We start from the raw sequence: 17,835 nt of genomic DNA on the forward strand, positions 1-17,835 counted from the left end.
ATTTCCAGTCAAATTTCTTGATAGCAATGGAGATTGTTTCCCTTGGCAGTTGGCTCTGTTTTGATTTTGGTGTTGGTTTTTGTTTCCTTGCTTTTAACTTACACAGACCTAGATAGCATTCAGATGGGTAAGTATGTTTTAAGCACTTTCTTTGTTGTGCAAATGCATGACTGACTAATTATCCATAAGCACTAACCAGAAGACCACGCAGACCTTCTGAGAATATGCTTACTTTGCATGTCCTCCTTTTGAGAACATCTCCACATCAACACATCCCCAACCTCATCCCTGCTCATACATTAAACAAGATATTAACAGCTGAATGCTGATAATATTGCCTCTGTACATCTGTAAGACTTGACACACCATTAACTTTCCAGCCTTAGATTATTCAGTACCGTAACATTAAAAGTTGTCAGGTCACCCATTCCATTATTAATCCCTCCAGCTTACTTAGAAGTCACATCAAACATTTTAACAGCTGTTATACTCACACAATATATCAATGTTTACTCTGAGCAATGCTCCCAGTATATAGTAGTTGCAACCAATTGGTTCTATTTTTTGGATGAGAGGGACAAAGCCCCTCACATTTCTTTTTAAGGTAAGCATAATTTTTAAAAACTGTGATTTGGATGTTTCCCTTTTTATGGCATAAGTATTGTACAGACTTCATATTCCTATTTTAATTTATAAACTTAACTGAAGTTGGTCATCTATAATTATGTAGGATTTATATAGCAGGAACCTTTTTAAGCATTGCTTTACAAAATAAGGCAAGAGAATGCAGTTGCAATAAAATTCAGGACAAGATGGTTAGGGTTGCACTGCTAGTGAGAGCTTGCAATCAAAGGAGATAAGATGCAGAAGGTAGTAGCTGTGTGGTGATGAGTTGATCGAGAAAGTAAAATTCACTTGCTAGCAAAGGGCTAGAATAGGCTTACTTGAAGGGGTGAATTTCAGGAATTGCCTAATGGCAGAGTAGGAGATGGTTGTACAGGTTGGATTAGGGCGTTCCACAGGATGGGAGAGGCTGTGTAGATGTCCTAGACAAGCTCATGCGTGTAGGTGGTGAGCAAGCTGGAGGGCAGGAGGTCTTGGGAGGAGTGTAGTGGACAGTTTGGTTTATATTTTGAGATGAGATCGGTGATGTACCTGGGCAGAGATGTAGATGGCTTTGTAAGCTACTATTAATATTTTGAACTTTATTTCTTGGTTCAATAGACACCAGTCTGGCAGCAGAACTCATGATAGACTCAAGGGGGATAGAGAATGTAGGGGGAGACTAATGAGGCATGAGTTGCAGTAGTCTAAGTGAGTGATAAGTGAATTAATTGGTAGATTTATGGTGTAGTTGGTTAAGAATTGTAATTTTTAGGAAATGTTAAGCAAATGGAGGCAGAAACATTTGAATAGTGATCTTATGTGAGGATGAGTGCAGATTTCCAAGTTTACACCTAGCACCCTTGCTTCCCAATGCTATCCCTTGATGGAAATGTCTGGGCAGTGGCACAGGTGAAGTACATATTATGTTTGAGTTTTAGGAAGTTGTTTTGACATCCATACTGTCAGTTTGTAGATTAGTGATGCACAACCAGACTGAGTGGGGGGCGGCAAAGTAATGGTGAAGATTTGGGTTTTGTCAACAGCAAAATAGTATTGGGAGCCATGTCAGGTTATCAGCTAACCAAGGAAAGAAGTGTAGCTTTAAGAATGGAAGGGGTCCAACAGTGTCTTGGGGGGATTAGGCATTCTAGGAGATTGGTGGTATATGGGAGAAAGAAGACAAGTGTTAGGTTGTTTAGACTAGTGGTGTCCAATTGAGTAGTTGTGTGGGTGTCAGGAGAGGTTTAGCAACTTTCCCTGTAATGATGGGGTCAAAAGAAGCATGTTGTTTGTCGTGGTATAGATGGTATGTTAATTGGTGGAAATAACCGAACAGTGGCAATTCATCACAAATTGCATTTGTCTTTTTTTTAAATGAATGACAATGTCCTGGGCAGTGAATAAGTTGGTGGGCAGCAGAAGTGGGGGATGAAGTAGAGAGTTTAAAGGTAGAAAAAAAGTTGACGTGGACTGAATGAGGGAGTGAAATAAAATGATAAAACAGGTCTGTTTGGTAGCAATGAAGGGAGAAATTAGACTTTAGAAGGGCCACTTTATACAGGGAAAGTCTTTTCAGGGATGTAGTTTTACACCACACTCACTTAAGAGCACAATAATATCATTTTACACTTTTGGTGTCATCCGTTTGTTAGGGTTAAAGTGGTTTGTGCCCTAATTCTGCTTTTAGTAAGGGGAGCATGTGTCAAGCAAGGATGGGATTGAGCTGTTGTAGAGAGTAGTGTTTTAGAGGCTGTCCGTAGCAGAGTAGATCAAAGACTGGTTGAAGTGGAGGAAGTGAAGTGGGTAAACTGTTGGCTGCTTGAAGTAATAGGAGGTTGAAGACAGAGAGTGAGTGTGAAACTGACAAGGTTGTGAGAAGAAAAGGGGCGTTGGAGAGAGGTTGCAGGGAGTGCAAAGGAGGGAGAAAAAGTACAGTGCATTACCGTCAGAGCGAGTGGGAGTGTGTATTAATTCTGTTAGGTCAAAAGATGAAGTTAGTTTGAGAAACCATTAGCTGGATGATAAATTCACCATGAAAATGGCCGCTTTTGCTAAAACCATGCTTAAAAGTGTATATTTCTTCAGTAAATCTATTTCACCACAAATTAAATCGCAAAAGTGTCCACCCCAGAGATCAGAAAATAAATGTGAACATTGTCGGTACTCTAAAGACTTAGTTGAACAGCTCATCTATGTCACTTTGACAATGTTAGCTGATTGGTATTAAGTGCTCTTTAAAATTATTGAAAGATAATTCAAACGATTTTTATATAAAATATCCAGTTTTACAGAAGTCTTGATATGCCTATATTTTAGGTGGCATATTTGTCGGTGTTTTGGCCATTATTTTTCTCATTAGTGTTTTTGTTACTTTTAATTTGTAAGCAGATTATCTGCTGCACGGCAGTATGTAAAAATAGAAATATTCTATCGCAGCTTATTAATTAAACGTGAAGAATATTTTCCCTTTTTATTTTGTATGTGTGTTGCGTTACTTTTATTTTATTGTCATATATGTTATTGCCTATTTCAGAAAATCCAGACTATAGCAGTGATGAGGAAGGATCATTACAAAGCCCTGGAACAGAAGGCAGGTATGTTATGGGACACGATGCATGTAACTTAACCACTTGACCTCTGGGCACTTAAACCCCCTTCCTAACCAGACCAATTTTCAGCTTTCGGTGCTCTTACATTTTGAATGAGTTACTCATTCATGCAACACTGTACTTGTATGACATTTTTGTGGCTTTTTTTTCCCACACAAATAGAGCTTTCTATTGGTAGTACTTAATCACCTCTGGGTTTTTTATTTTTAGCGCTACAAAAGAAAGACCGGAAATTCTGTGAAAAATAAAATAAAATGCATTTTCTTTTTCTGTTATAAAATTTAGCAAATTAGCACATTTTCTACAAAAGTTTTGGCCAAAATTTATACTGCTACATATCTTTGATAAAAATAACCCAAATTGGTGTATATTATTTGGTCTTTGTGAAAGTCATAGAGTCCATAAGCTATGGTGCCAATCTCTGAAAATTTGGAAATTTTTCACACCTGATGTACTGACAAACTATCTAAGCTCTTGAGACCCTAACAAGCCAGGAAAGCACATATACCCCCCCCCCCCCCCATGACCCCTTTTTGAAAATTGACATTCCAAGGTATTTAGTAAGAGGCATAGTGAGTTTTTTGAAGTTGTATTTTTTTTTTTCACAACATTTTTATATTAGCAGGTTATTTCTCACACACAGCATATGCATAGCACAAATTACACCCCAAAACACATTCTACTACTCCTCCTGAGTATGGTGATACCACATGTGTGAGACTTTTTACACAGTTTTGACCACATACAGAGGCGCAACATGCAGGGAGCACCATCAGGCTTTCTTGGAGCATAAATTACACATATAAATTCTTGACTACCTCTTACACTTTTGAAGGCCATGGACAATGGTAACACTCAAAAAATTACCCAATTTTGTAAAGCAAACACCCCAACGTATAATCTATGAGACATAATTCGTCTTTTGAACATGTCATTTGTCTCCAAGTTTTTGAAAAATTTGCTACTCCTGAGTCTGATGATACCACATGTATGAGACGTTTACACAGCCCAGCCACATACAGAGGCCCAACATGCAGGAAGCACCGTCAAGTGTTCTAGGAGCATACATTTTAAGTCTAATTTGACTACCTATTACACTTTTGTGAGGCACTGATGTGGCACGGATGAGCACTAATGTGGCGCGGATGGATGCGCATGGATGCGACTTGTATGGACACAGATCAGCGCTGTGGGCACTTCAGGTCCAGCCCACAGCATCCGGCTCCTTCCTCTCCTCCCACACTGTACCGATCAGTTTGAGGAGAGGGGAGGAGCTAAACCGGACAAGCTCCAGTTTGTTGACATCTGATCTCTCTCTCATTAGACAGGGTGATCAGGTGGTAAAGGGCCACTGTCATTGGCCCTTTACCCCGATCCGTAAGGCACTAGGTCTGAAAGACTTCGGTCACGGACATTCCTAGGTATGCGTCCCAGGGGGCCATGTGGATCGCAATTCTGAGAGGAGGTCTTGGTATGCCCTCCCAGAGTTAGCCTTCTTTTTTTTTTTTTTTGCTATGGCCCAGTCGGCAAATGGTTAAAAATATCTATGCATGCAATTTATCTACAATAAAGTCTTGCGTTCTGTGGGTTCTTGCTAAGTTCTGTTAATATGTATAACATATATTTTAGTCTTTGCCTCTCTTGGCAAATGTTTTTCATTTTGATGGTAGAGAGCTCCATACTGCAAAAAAAAAAAAATATGAAACTTTAGAGAAAAGCTCCGGCTACTTATTGTTTGCAAATATGTGTATTTACAGTATACAGCATTTACATTTTAAATGTTTAATGCTTCGTGTACACTGCTGCTGGTAAAGAGACGTTTAGGAGCAGTTTGGGCGTTTTTTTTTTTCAGATGCCCCGGTTTCTCCCTCGGGTTTCTCCCTCGGTTTTCTTATCAGTACATGTACGCAGGGTCATTTCTAGTCGTTTCTAGGCAGTTGAGTTTAGAAGCATTAAATGCATTCAGAACAGATGTTCAGAGGCATTTGAAAGGCCAAACGCCTGTAACAGCTTGTAAACGTGGTAACTCCTATTTAGCTGCATTTAGTTTACAGGCGCTTTTAATTTTTGACTATTTTGGGGGGTGGGGGGACTTCTAAACACTTGTAAAGTTAAATTGTTCAGGGGTGGTTGTAAAATGTCCCGTGTACATAAAGCTTTATATTCTAATTACAAATTGCATTAAAAAAAAAAACATTTCTTAAATACATGTTTTGCAATACGCTGATTATTCTTTATACTTTAGCTCATTGTCTTCAGACCTCATGAAGCTGTGTGGTGAAGGAAAACCTAAGAACAAGGTAAGCAAACCTGATTTACAAAATATTCTAATCTGCACCAAAATGTTTAAAAATCCTCCAAGCTTAAGTAGAACATAGAAAAAATATATTTTTCTTTTCCATACATCATGGAACACAGAGACAGGCTAATATTCGTTACCTGCTGGGTTATACTACATCTCCAGGTGAATGGACACTGATAGACCAAAGGTCTTGAGACAGGAAGTGATCCCCAATATAACCCCTCCCACACAGGAAGCACTTCAGTTTTGTAGCAACCACTGAATCATCAAAAAAAGAGGGGAGGGATCTCTGTGTCTGCAAGGTGGATAGCAGGGTTTGTTTGAGCTGTCTGAGCTCCAGGTCTCTAGTCCCACAAACAGTTCTTAAATGAATCAAGGGATTGACCGATTGGATCCATTTGACACAGGCTTTATATGCTTAGATAAATGGTACTTAAGCCTCACAAAGAAGACTCAAGATCCTGTGAGGTTGTGCCTGTAATGCGGCCTCTGGGCGATGGACCCTGCGTAGTGGAATCCTGGACACCACAGCGCTAAGGCATTCCTACAGGGTGCTGTGCAGGTCCAAGGGAGTGGACCCTAAACTTAAAAAGGTTGCCCAGTCTTTGAATGTCCTCAAGTGACAGGAACCCACTGTGATGGGTGAAGTCTGGGTTCTTAGTTTCTAAGCTACCCTGCATCTGGATGCGTGGGACACAGAGTAGACTCTGAATAGGCACTTGCAGCGGTTCATTACCCAGGTCATGTGTGTCACCAAGCGTTGCTTGGCAGGCTAAGATGCTTAGCAGGATTGTTTCATAGGGGCTTGGCGAACCCCATTAAGGGGTCTCCCTTCTGAGGTGTTTTTATACCACTCCCAAGTACTCTTTTTGTGGCTAGTAAATGTCTTCAAAAAAGAAGAGTGGAGCTAACACTACAGGGAAGGGCACTCCTATGTTGTCAGTAGTTCCTGATAAACCTAGTGGTATCCCTAGTGTTGTATCCCCTGAAGGACCAGAGGCTTCCAGGCAATCTGTGCCGCTGCACCTATCTGGTTTTGTGCCTGCAGTCAATGCTGCAGTTTCACCCTTTATCACCAAGGATGAACTGTCCTTGGTCCTAGTCAGGTTACAGCACAAGATTGCCTCCATCCCACATGGTGGCAAGAAGCGTGACAGATCCCCCTCCCTGGAGCCTCCTAGTTTGGAGCAGGAATGGGTTGAGAATGGGTAAGAGCTAAAAGCTCAGGATTCTGTGGAGGGCCTGGCAGATGAGTCTGCTTCCGAGCAATCTGGACATAAAGATATCCAGTTGATGTCTGCCTCTCAGTCACAGAGGCTTTTCATCCTAACGAAATGGTTCGTTCTGCTTTTAAGTTGCCTCTTGCAGAGGTGACTGAGCCCCCCTGGTCCTCTTGGGATCTCTGAGGCCTCTTCAGGCCGCAAAGGCTTTCCCTCTACACCCCCTGCTGGAACAGGCTGTGTATGCTGATTAGGAACATCCTGACAGTATTTTGTTACTCTTAAGAGGTTTTCCCTTTTTATATATCATGGATGAAAAGTTAAAAAAGGGAGCATGTCAGCCATAGATGCAGCAAGTCTCTTCCTTAACCACTTACAGACCGGACCATTTTGCTGGTCAAAGACCAGACCACTTTTTGCGATTCGGCACTGCGTCACTTTAACTGACAATTGCGTGGTCGTGCGACGTGGCTCCCAAACAAAATTGACGTCCTTTTTTTCCCACAAATAGAGCTTTCTTTTGGTGGTATTTGATCACCCCTGCGGTTTTTCTTTTTTGCGCTATAAACAAAAATAGAGCGACAATTTTGAAAAAAAACGCATTATTTTTTACTTTGTTATAATAAATATCCCCCAAAAATATATAAAAAAACATTTTTTTTCCCCTCAGTTTAGGCCGATACGTATTCTTCTACATATTTTTGGTAAAAAAAATCGCAATAAGCGATTATTGATTGGTTTGCGCAAAAGTTATAGCGTTTACAAAATAGGGATAGTTTTATAGCATTTTTATTCATTTTTTTTTTTTTTTTTTTTTTTTACTAGTAATGGCGGCGATCAGCGATTTTTTTTTTTTTATTGTGACTGCGACATTTTGGGGGACCCATCGGACATTTTTGACACATTTTTGGGACCGTTGTCATTTATAAAGTAATCACTGCTATATAAATGCAGTGATTCCTGTGTAAATGACACTGGCAGTGAAGGGGTTAACCAGTGGGTGGCAGTGTAGGGGTTAAGTGTTCCTAGGGGTGTATTACTAACTGTGGGGGGGTTGGGCTTTCATTTAGTGAACACTGATCTCTGCTCCAATCACATGGAGCAGAGATCAGCGTCACTAGTTGCTAGACAGAATGTAGAAACGCTGTTTACACAGCATTTCCTCCATTCAGCCGTCCCGTGAGACGATCGCGGGGATGCCCGCGGCGATCGAGTCCGCGGGTCCCGCGACCGGACTCACGGGGGTCCCGGCAGCGCGCTCCCGATGGCAGGGCGGCATTGAATATTGGACATACCTGTACGCCAATATGCCTGCCCGTGCCATTCTGTCGATGTACATCGTCGTGCGCTGGTCGGGAACCGGTTAAACAAGAACTTAACTTGTCCGGTAGATAACGCACAGGGCATGAAAGGCCTTGTTGAAAAGAAATTGGAGTCATTTATTAAAGGCTTCCTTTTCTTTGGCCAGTTCAGCTATTCAGCCAGCTGTTGCAGCAATTGGTATCTGCCAGTCTGTAAAGGATCAGGTCAGACGGCCCGATAGGCCTAACCAGGCGGATGATCTGCCTGAAAATAAGACCGATATTCCTTAAGCGCTGTGTTTTTGCTGTTGAAGCCTTAAAACTATTCAATACAGCAGGTTTCTCATTTGGCTCTCTTATCTTTACGTATGCACAGACTTTTGTGGCTTAAGAACTGGTCAGCCAAGCTTCCTTGTGAAAAGTTATTGGCAGGTTTCCCTTTTCATGGGGGAACGTTTATTTGATCATTTGGATGAATATGTCCAAAATATTTCTGCAGGGAAGAGTTCTCTACTTCCTGTGAAGAAAAGTACCAGCCATCCCTCATTTAAAACTTCAGGGGCTGCTTCCTCAAATGTCTAAGCACCAATGTCTCAGCGCTAGGGCCAGGGGCAAGCCACAAGGCCAGGGCCAGAAAAAGTCCTGTGTCCAAAATTCTTCTAAACCCAGCACCAAGCCCTCCTTTTGAGGGGACGCCCCCACTCCATCGGATAGGGGGAAGGCTGCTGCAATTTGCAGACATTTGGAGAACGATAATGCAGATTGAGTGGGTCGCCTCAATTATATTTTGCGCTTACAAGCTGGAGTTGCGGGGGGTTCCCCCTCAGAGGTTTTTAAGATCCAGCATTACCTCAGATCCTCCAAAAAAAACTTCTTGCTTCAGATACTACATCATTTAGTGCATAAAGGAGTGATTGTACAGGTTCCTGTATCCCAAAGAAGGAACCTGTTTTACGGTTTAAAAACCAAACTGGGTCACAAGGCCCATTTTTGGACCTAAGATCCCTGAACCAGTATCTACTAATCCAGTCCTTTTCGGATGGAGTCTGTCCGCTCAATTGTAGCCTCACTCTAGATGGAAGACTTTTTGGCCTCCATCGATGTAAAGACATGTATTTATACATACCTATCTTTCAGCCTCATCAGAGGTTCCTGTGATTTGCAGTAGAGGAACATCATTTTCAGTTTCTGGCTCTAACCTTCAGGCTTGCTACAGCTCCCTGGGTGTTCAGAGGTCCCAGTACTGGGTCTTTTAAGGGCCCAAGGGATCCTGGTGCTTGTGTATCTGGACGACCTGCTCGGAGATCACTCATTACAGGCTCTAGAACAGAGCATAACATGCACAGTGCAGTATTTGAAAAACGTAGGCTGTATCAAAAATACCGAAAAGTCAGCTTTGAAACCAGCTCAAGGTCTAAAGTATTTAGGTCTGATCCTAGATACAGTCCAAGCAAGAGTATTCTTTCTACCCGCAAAGATATGTGCCCTGAAGAATCAGGTGCATCAGATAAGAGGCCCTAGACAACCCTCCATTTGGCTCTGTATGAGTCTTCTAGGGAGGATGGTATCCTCCTTCGAGGCAGTGCCCTATGCCCAGTTCCATTCTAGGCCTCTATAACAAGACATCTTGTTTGCTTAGAACAGGAGACGACTAGCCCTGGATTATCCAATGTTCTTATCTCCTCGGGCACGCATAAGCTTAAACTCGTGGTTCCAGGATCAGAACCTGAAAGGGGTGATCCTTCCTCCCAGTAACCTGGAGAGTACGGACTACAGACGCCAGACTCTCAGGCTGGGGAGCGACCCTAGCGGGGCTCATAGCTCAAGGGAAATGGTCAAAGATAGAACAGATCAACTTCCTGGAATTACGGGCAGTACGACTGGCCCTACGGTCATGGGCGGTGGAGCTTCAGCACTGCCCTATCAGGGTTCATTCCGACAATACTACTGCAGTGGACAATATAAACCACCAAGGTGGTACCAGGGGTCGTTCACCTTTGATGGAGGTGAACCACATACTAGCCTGGGCAGAAGGGCGTGTCGATTCTATTGGCAGTAGAGAACTGGAAGGCAGATTATCTCAGCCGCCAGCAGATCTGCCAGGGGAAAATGGTCCCAACACCCAGTCGTGTTCCAGGAAATTTGCCAACGTTGGAGATGGCCAGAGGACGACCTACTGGCATCCAGGTTCATTAACATGCTACAGTAGTTTGTGTCCCGAACAAGCGATCCTCTGGCAATCGGAGCAGATGCACTGGTAGTTCCATGGCGCCAGTGCTCCCTGGTTTATGCTTTTCCTCCGATCCCTCTCCTTCCACATTTGTTGTGCAGGATTCGGAGAGAGGGGTTTCCAGTCATTCTGATGGCACCAGCCTTGCCCAGAAGGTCCTGGTTCCTAGAGATTGTGAGACTGACAATAGACGGGCCATGGACGCGCTCCCATGTCGTCCCCTGATCTACTGTCTCAAGGTCCTATATTCCACCCCAATTTACAGTCTCTAAATTTGACGGAATGGCTATTGAAGCCAGGTTGTTAAAGGACCGTGGCATCTGGGGACCAGTGGTGTCTACCCTAGTGAATGCTAGAAAAGCTGTCAGTAGGAAGATCTATCATAAGGTCTGGAAGACATTTATATTGCTTGTGGTGAAGCCAAAAAATGGCATCCTCGGAAATACGTGATTGGGAGAATTCTCTTTATTCTACAGTCAGCTGTGGAAATCAAATTGGCTTTGAGTACAATCAGAGGTCAAGTTTCAGCCCTCTCAGTATTCTTCCAAAGCCTTTACCTTTCCCTTCACTGGTCTGAACCTTTATGCAGGGGGCAAAAGGGGTCCTTTTGGTAGCTTCTATTGCCAGTTGGGTCCGTCAATTGGTCATTCAGGCCTATGGTCTGAAACGTAAAGTGCCTCCCTTTAGGGTGAGAGCTCATTCTACCAGGGGTGTAGGACCCTCCAGGGCATTTTGCCATCAGGTATCTGTGGCAGATTTGCAAGTTTATCAAGTGGATGTTCGAGCTGCTGAGGATTCGGCTTTTGACTGCAGTGTACTGTGGGCTGCCGTATAAGTTCTGATGGCTATTGTTTGCCAGGGTGTGTCCCTCTCCTCAAGGCTATTGCTCTGGGACGTCCCAGCAGGTAATTAACATTAGCCTGAAAAAATACTATTTTCTTTTTCGTACATCATGGAACATAGGTTCCATGATGTATGAAAAAGAAAATAGGATTTTTCCGTCGTACTTACCTGTAAAATCCTTTTAATTGAATACATCATGGGGTACAGAGATCCCTCCCCCCCCTTTTTTTTTTTTTTTTTTTTTGAGGATTCAGTGATTGTTACAAAACTGAAGTGCTTCCTGTGTGGGAGGGGTTATATAGGGCATCACTTCCTGTCTGAAGACCTTTGGTCTACCAGTATCCACTTACCTGGAGATGAAGTGTAACCCAGCAGGCAATAAATATTAGCCTGACTGTGTGTTCTGTTATGTACTCAAAGAAAAGGATTTTACAGGTAAGTATGATAACAAAAAAATCCTATTTAAAAAAAAAAATCCTAATGGTTTAGTATAATACAGGAAAAAAAATGTTTTTCTTGCACATGATTGAATGATTAAGCACAGCTTCATCTTATTCACTAAGCTAAAGGAACATTCACTTTGCAATATGAAAATATATATTTTGTTCAAAGTAATCTGTTTTAACTCTTTTGGAAAAAATTACCACCATTGCTTCCTTTGACATGAATTGCTGAACTGACTTTACCATTTTATGGAGCTTTTTACATCACTTGATTTGGAAGTTTTGCAGCCCTAAAGAGATGGTAATTACATTTAATGCCTTGTGCTGGTGTCTTTAAATCCCAAATCCCCTGCCAAATATCTCTGCAATACAGCTGCTGGACTTGTCATAGGCACTCGTGAAGAGTGCGGACTATGCCTGTCCTTTCCATCCCCCTTGTTGAGTAATAGAAGCTGCACTGCAGCTTACATCTTTGAATAGTGCCCTATGAATAGAGTAGGGGGACCTTTTAATTCACCCGCCTGTCCTTCATTCATAGAGTTCTTTGAATTGATGATGAAATCTATAGTGCAGATTCTATGAATGGAGGAGGGGGCAGAAAGGGCTGGCATAGTCGGCACACTTGATGAGTGCCTATGACAGGTCCAGCAGCTATATTGCAGAGGTATTTGGCAGGGGATTTTGGATTTTAATAAAGCTAACACTGCAGCTCTGGTAGATTACTGCTGCTAGTCTTTTGGAAGTTCAGAGGAATTTGAATTTTAACTTGGACAGCCACCAGCACACTATCCCATGTGGGGATTTAACCACTACAGCCCCGGACCAATAAACACCTTAAGGACCAGAGGTCCTTTTCCAATTTCGCACTGCGCTGCTTTAACTGGTAATTGCGCGGTCATGCAATATTGCACCCAAAAGAAATTTACGTCCTTTTCTTCCCACAAATAGAGCTTTCTTTTGATGGTATTTGATTGCCTCTGCGATTTTTATTTTTTGCGATATAAATGGAAAAAGAGCGAAAATTTTGAAAAAAAAAGATATTTTCTTCTTTTTGTTATAAGAAAAATCGAATAAACAAAATTTTAGTCATACATTGAGGGCAAAATTTATTCAGCCACATGTCTTTAGTAAAAAAAATGTCAATAAGTATATTTTTTGGTTTGCGCAAAAGTTATAGCGTGTACAACCTAGAGTACATTTTCTGGAATTTACACAGCTTTTAATTTATGACTGCCTATCTAATTTCTTGAGGTGCTAAAATGGCAGGGCAGTACAACCCCCCCCCCCCCCCCAAATGACCCCATTTTGGAAAGTAGACACCCCAAGGAAATTGCTGATGGGTATGTTGAGCCCATTGAATATTTTTTTTTTTTGTCCTAAGGGATTGAATAATGACAAAAAATAAATACATTTTACAAAAAGTTGTCACTAAATGATATATTGCTCACACATGCCATGGTTATATGTGGAATTGCACCCCGAAATATATTCCGCTACTTCTCCCGAGTATGGGGATACCACATGTGTGGGACTTTTTGGGAGTCTAGTCGCGCACGGCACCCCGAAAACCAATCACCACCTTCAGGATTTCTAAGGGTGCAAATTTTTGATTTCACTTCTCACTACCTATCACAGTTTCGAAGGCCATAAAATGCCAAAATAGCACAAAACCCCCCAAAATGACCCCATTTTGGAAAGTAGACACCCCAAGCTATTTACTGAGAGGCATGTTGAGTCCATGGAATATTTTATATTTTGCCACAAGTTGCGGGAATATTACAAACTTTTTATTTTATTTTTTTGCACAAAGTTGTCACTAAATGATATATTGCTCACACATGCTATGGGCATAAGTCAAATTACACCTCAAAATAAATTCTGCTGCTTCTCTCGAGTACGGGGATACCACATGTGGGGGACTTTTTGGGAGCCTAGCCACGTACGGGACCCCGAAAACCAAGCACTGCCTTTCGGATTTAAATATAAAATGCTACCAAAAAAACTGTTAGCGATCGCAGGGATCAGGCCTGACTCTGCGATCGCTGCAGTTATGTGTTTAGTGTTTTGTAAGTGACAGTGATCAATGGATACTGCACTTGGGTGGGCTGGGCAGAGGGGCAAAATGCAGGTGCTAGCAGGTATCTGGGCTGATCCCGCTAACAATGCGTTTTTTTGGAACCCTGAACTGCTGGGGACGCTAGTATAGATCTGATCATATCAGATATTGATCTGTTCAGATTCTATACCACTATGGGAGGTTTATGCTTTGCGTGTGGGTGTTAGCGATACTGGCACTAACCTAGCGCTGCCTGGGGCGACGCAGACCCTGACCCTAAAACCTAATTGATATCACCCGCCGGGTGATCAGGGAGTTGAACCTTTATTGGGTAATAAATGGTGGGTGCCCTGATGCTATAAAAAGCAAACTAACCAGAGTCACCCGTAACACTTATACGGTGATCAGTGGTGAAAGGGTTAACTAGGGGCAATCAGGCGGTTCAAATTTTTATTAGGTAGTATATGGGGGTCCATGGCGCTATATAAAAACCTGACGGGGAACCTAAATAACTAACTGGCTAACCAGCGTCACCAGTGACACTTATACTGTGATCGCTGGTGAAAGGGTTAACTAGGGGCAATCAGGGGGTTAAAACCATTATTGGGTAGTATATGGGGGTACCTAACGCTATAAAAACCTGGCGGTGAACCTAAAAAAATAACTAGCTACCTAACGACACTAGTGACACTAATGCAGCGATCAGAAAAACGATCGCTTAGTGACACTGACAAAAGGGGGTGAAAGGGTTAACTAGGGGCAATCAGGGGGTTAAAACCATTATTGGGTAGTATATCGGGGTACCTAGCGATATAAAAACCTGGCGGTGAACCTAAAAAAATAACTAGCTACCTAGCGACAGTAGCGACACTAATGCAGCGATCAGAAAAATGATCCCTTAGTGACACTGGCAAAAGGGGGTGAAAGGGTTAACTCTAGGGGCAATCAGGGGGTTAAATCTTTATTGGGGGGTGATAGGGGGCTACCCTGGACCTAACACTAACTGCCCTGACAGTTTTAACTGTTACAACTGACACTGAATGCAGCGATCAGTAAAGAAATGATCAATGCAATCAGTGACACTGTGACTGGGGGGGGGGGGGGGGGTTTGTGTACCTATGTGTCAGTGTAGTGTTTTGGTGCACTTACTTTTAGTCTTCTCCTCGTAGTCCGGTCAAAAAGACTGCCCCGAGGAGAATGACATCACTTCCTCCTTCCTGTGTAAACAATACACAGTGGGAGGAAGCTTGTCATTGGCCAGGAGCGATCCAGAGGGGGTGGCCAGAAACCAACAGCCATCCCCTCATCACGGATCGCTCCTGGAGCAAACTGGACCGCCGTATCCAGCGGGAGGGGGTCCGATCGGACCCCCCACCCGCTGGAAGGCAGGCACGTACATGTACGTGCTTGTGCCTGCCTGTGCCATTGTGATGACGTACAATGGCAATACGGCGGTCCTTAAGTGGTTAAAGTGGTTGTCAACTCGAATGCCCAAAACTGTTTTATCCCCCATACTTTTGCTATTTTATCAATTCAATGTGTGTGTGGTTTTTTTTTTATTTTATTTTTTTATTTTTATTCAATCATAAATACCATTTTCCTGTGCTCTGGTGATCACATTTCTTCCCTCTGCTCTTCACCTCAGTCTAAGGAAGCCAAGTGGGAAGGGCTGAAATTCCCTGTTCTCCCACAATAATATGCTGTGAGGCTTTGCAGCTTCAGAGGGAGGAGCAGTATCGGAGAAACCGTAACAGCTGAGGAGAGAAGAGGGAGAGCGATTTCATGGCTTAGCAGCCATGATAAACATGGTCAGCTCACAGAGGGGTAGGGAGGATCACCCAGGTACTGCAGAAGAGACAAAGGGACAATTGACAAGGTAAAAGCACAATGCTATAGCTTGTGCCTTTAAGGGACAGGAGCAAAGCTCAAAGTTTTTCCAGCCCTGTCCAGCTTCTAAGCCTTGCTATTGGTCATTATTCAGTGGGAAGGTTCAAGAGGATGGGAGCTCTTGTAGCTGGTTGCATCTAAGAGTGGCTTTGTGCTAAGAGCTCTGGGGTTGCTCGGCAGAATACCTGACTTGGACAATTTAGTGATCTCTTGTGCTTTTTCTACTTTAGTTTTCATATAGCCACTGGTTTTCTTTAAGGGAAAGTTAATCATTCTGATCAGCTTGCTCTCTAGCTGCCACAGCACTTGTAGATTGTTAGTTTTTCTTATAGTAGGCTCTGTTCAGAAAGCTAATGCATCAGGATAAGGAAACACATTTTCGAAAGTCTGAGTCCAATGAGATTTGAAAATCATAAACGCGTTGCTGTTGAGTGTCTCAAAATAGAGAGCCTTAGGCTTGTGTAAAGCTTAGTTAGTTAATTGAGCCTAATGTATTGGGCTTTTCAAGTCTGTAGCTGTTTTATAGTAAAATATTAAAGACCTTTAATGGCTTAAATAGCTGACTGAGTGGCACTCCAAAAAAGGTAATCGCAGAGATGAAATGAGTATTCATTTAAAAGTCCTTGCACATTTTAATGCAAAACTATGGGATCAATGTTTCCATTAATTGGAACCACCTAGAGCTGTATTATGGTAGCTATGCAAATGCAGATGCATGTTTTTTTGAATTTATATAATCAAATCCCACATATTAATGCTGAGGCATATTTATAGGCCACTCTGGCTTTAGAGATTGCACTGTGGGCAGTTGACATACCTAATGTATTTGGCACCCTGAGCTGACAGCTGTGAAGTATTTCCATGGTTCCTTCATTTTTTTCTTCTAATCTAAACAGGCACGAAGGAGGACCACTACTCAACTGGAGTTACTTTATGCAGATAGCAGCGAGACAGCTTCAGATCCTGTAACGGGAGACAATGGTTTCCTCATTTCTCTTCCTCCTGTTCCGGAAGTAGAAGGAGCTCCAGCAATCATTGAACCAAGTAGCAGTTCTGTTAGGGATAAGGAGCCCCAACCCCCACCTTCTGGCTTGCCTTCTAAAATAGGCAGCATGTAAGTCTGTGCAGTATTAACCAACACTGCTTTTTCTTTTGACTCTTCCTATCTATTTTATAACCATATGCATGGATTTACAAGAACTACTAGTGTATGTGCATTTAATAAAATGCATGGGGCTTTTCAGTATGTACACCCTCATCTTTTTTAAACTTTGTATTTCAAAATATCTAAATAACAATTTGTTTTACATCTCTATGGTTTAGCTGGAGTATTTAGAATAAACATTATTCTTGCACATATTAAAATATAATGTCTCTGATACTGTTTACACATCTCCTTCAGTAGTGTCATGGCAGGTAATTTGTCCCTTCTGTCAGTTAATTTGTTAAAACTGCTGTTGCTAGGATTCTGTTGCTGTGCAAAAGCCTGCACTCTGGCACAATAAAGCAGGTAGCTTCTTTTTTTATTGAGTTATTATCCCACATATGGTATATTTATATTACAGTGCTAGGCTGCATGTTCTAGTGTAAGACTATTGACATGAAATTTGTAACTGACCTTAAAAATCATAAAAATAAACTGCTGGTTTCCCCAGAATCTATTATGAAAGCATATGGTCTTATGCATGCATGCCAAGCAGCCTAATGTTTGAAGTGTATGCTTTTTGCTGTGTTGCATTTCTGATTGTTTATGCCATTTCCTAAATGACACCCTGAAGCTGAAAGCCACGGTTCTTTCATCTGTATCTTGCCTTGAAGGAATGATTTTTCATAACATGGCATCCCATATCTAATGCTTGTTTCGCTAGCTAAATGTTTCTTGCATGCGCGGCGCTCTAAAGCTAAAGTAAGCAATAATCACAAATCAATAACCAGTGTATGAATTTTAAGCCTTTAAGAAAAATTGCACGTTAACAGGCAGCTTTTTTGTTCATGGCAAATTAATAGTCTTAGTATCCAGCTTGCATCAGAAGCGTATTATATTGTTGGAGATTATTGGGACACCATTCTGCAAATTTTACGTTAAGGTAATTTTTTTTTTTTTTTTCATTTTACCATTTCAAACTTTGTAAAATTACTTTTTCACATTAATGGTTTTGATACATATTTAATAGGGAAGAATGCAAAAATATAATACCGGGGATCAAAAATTCAAGTCCTGAGCCACTAGCCAGGCCTTAAGAGTTGCTCGCCACCAGTTGCCTTCCCCTAAGCCCATCCTCATAAATTATCTCATGAAATTATGCTGTTAACGTTTTATGCAGAATTAAGTTCCAAA

General features: G+C 42.0%; 1 protein-coding gene across 7 annotated transcripts in view; it reads left to right on the forward strand.

The window, feature by feature from the left end:
• Nucleotides 1-17,835, forward strand: part of KIF21A (kinesin family member 21A) — a 270,632-nt gene that overhangs the window by 208,939 nt on the left and 43,858 nt on the right. For 5 of the 7 annotated variants that reach the window (XM_077473889.1, XM_077473892.1, XM_077473894.1 and 2 more), the window contains 4 exons: nt 107-127; nt 3,140-3,200; nt 5,461-5,515; nt 16,394-16,611. In XM_077473889.1, the coding sequence (XP_077330015.1) occupies nt 107-127; nt 3,140-3,200; nt 5,461-5,515; nt 16,394-16,611 (355 nt within the window). The remainder of the gene's footprint in view (nt 1-106; nt 128-3,139; nt 3,201-5,460; nt 5,516-16,393; nt 16,612-17,835) is intronic. The other 2 variants (XM_077473890.1, XM_077473893.1) reach the window with 1 other exon arrangement.

The sequence above is a fragment of the Lithobates pipiens genome, unplaced genomic scaffold (assembly GCF_037356315.1).
Source record: "Lithobates pipiens isolate NorthernLeopardFrog02 unplaced genomic scaffold, aLitPip1_a1.2 Scaffold_8, whole genome shotgun sequence".
Taxonomy (NCBI): Eukaryota; Metazoa; Chordata; class Amphibia; order Anura; family Ranidae; genus Lithobates; species Lithobates pipiens.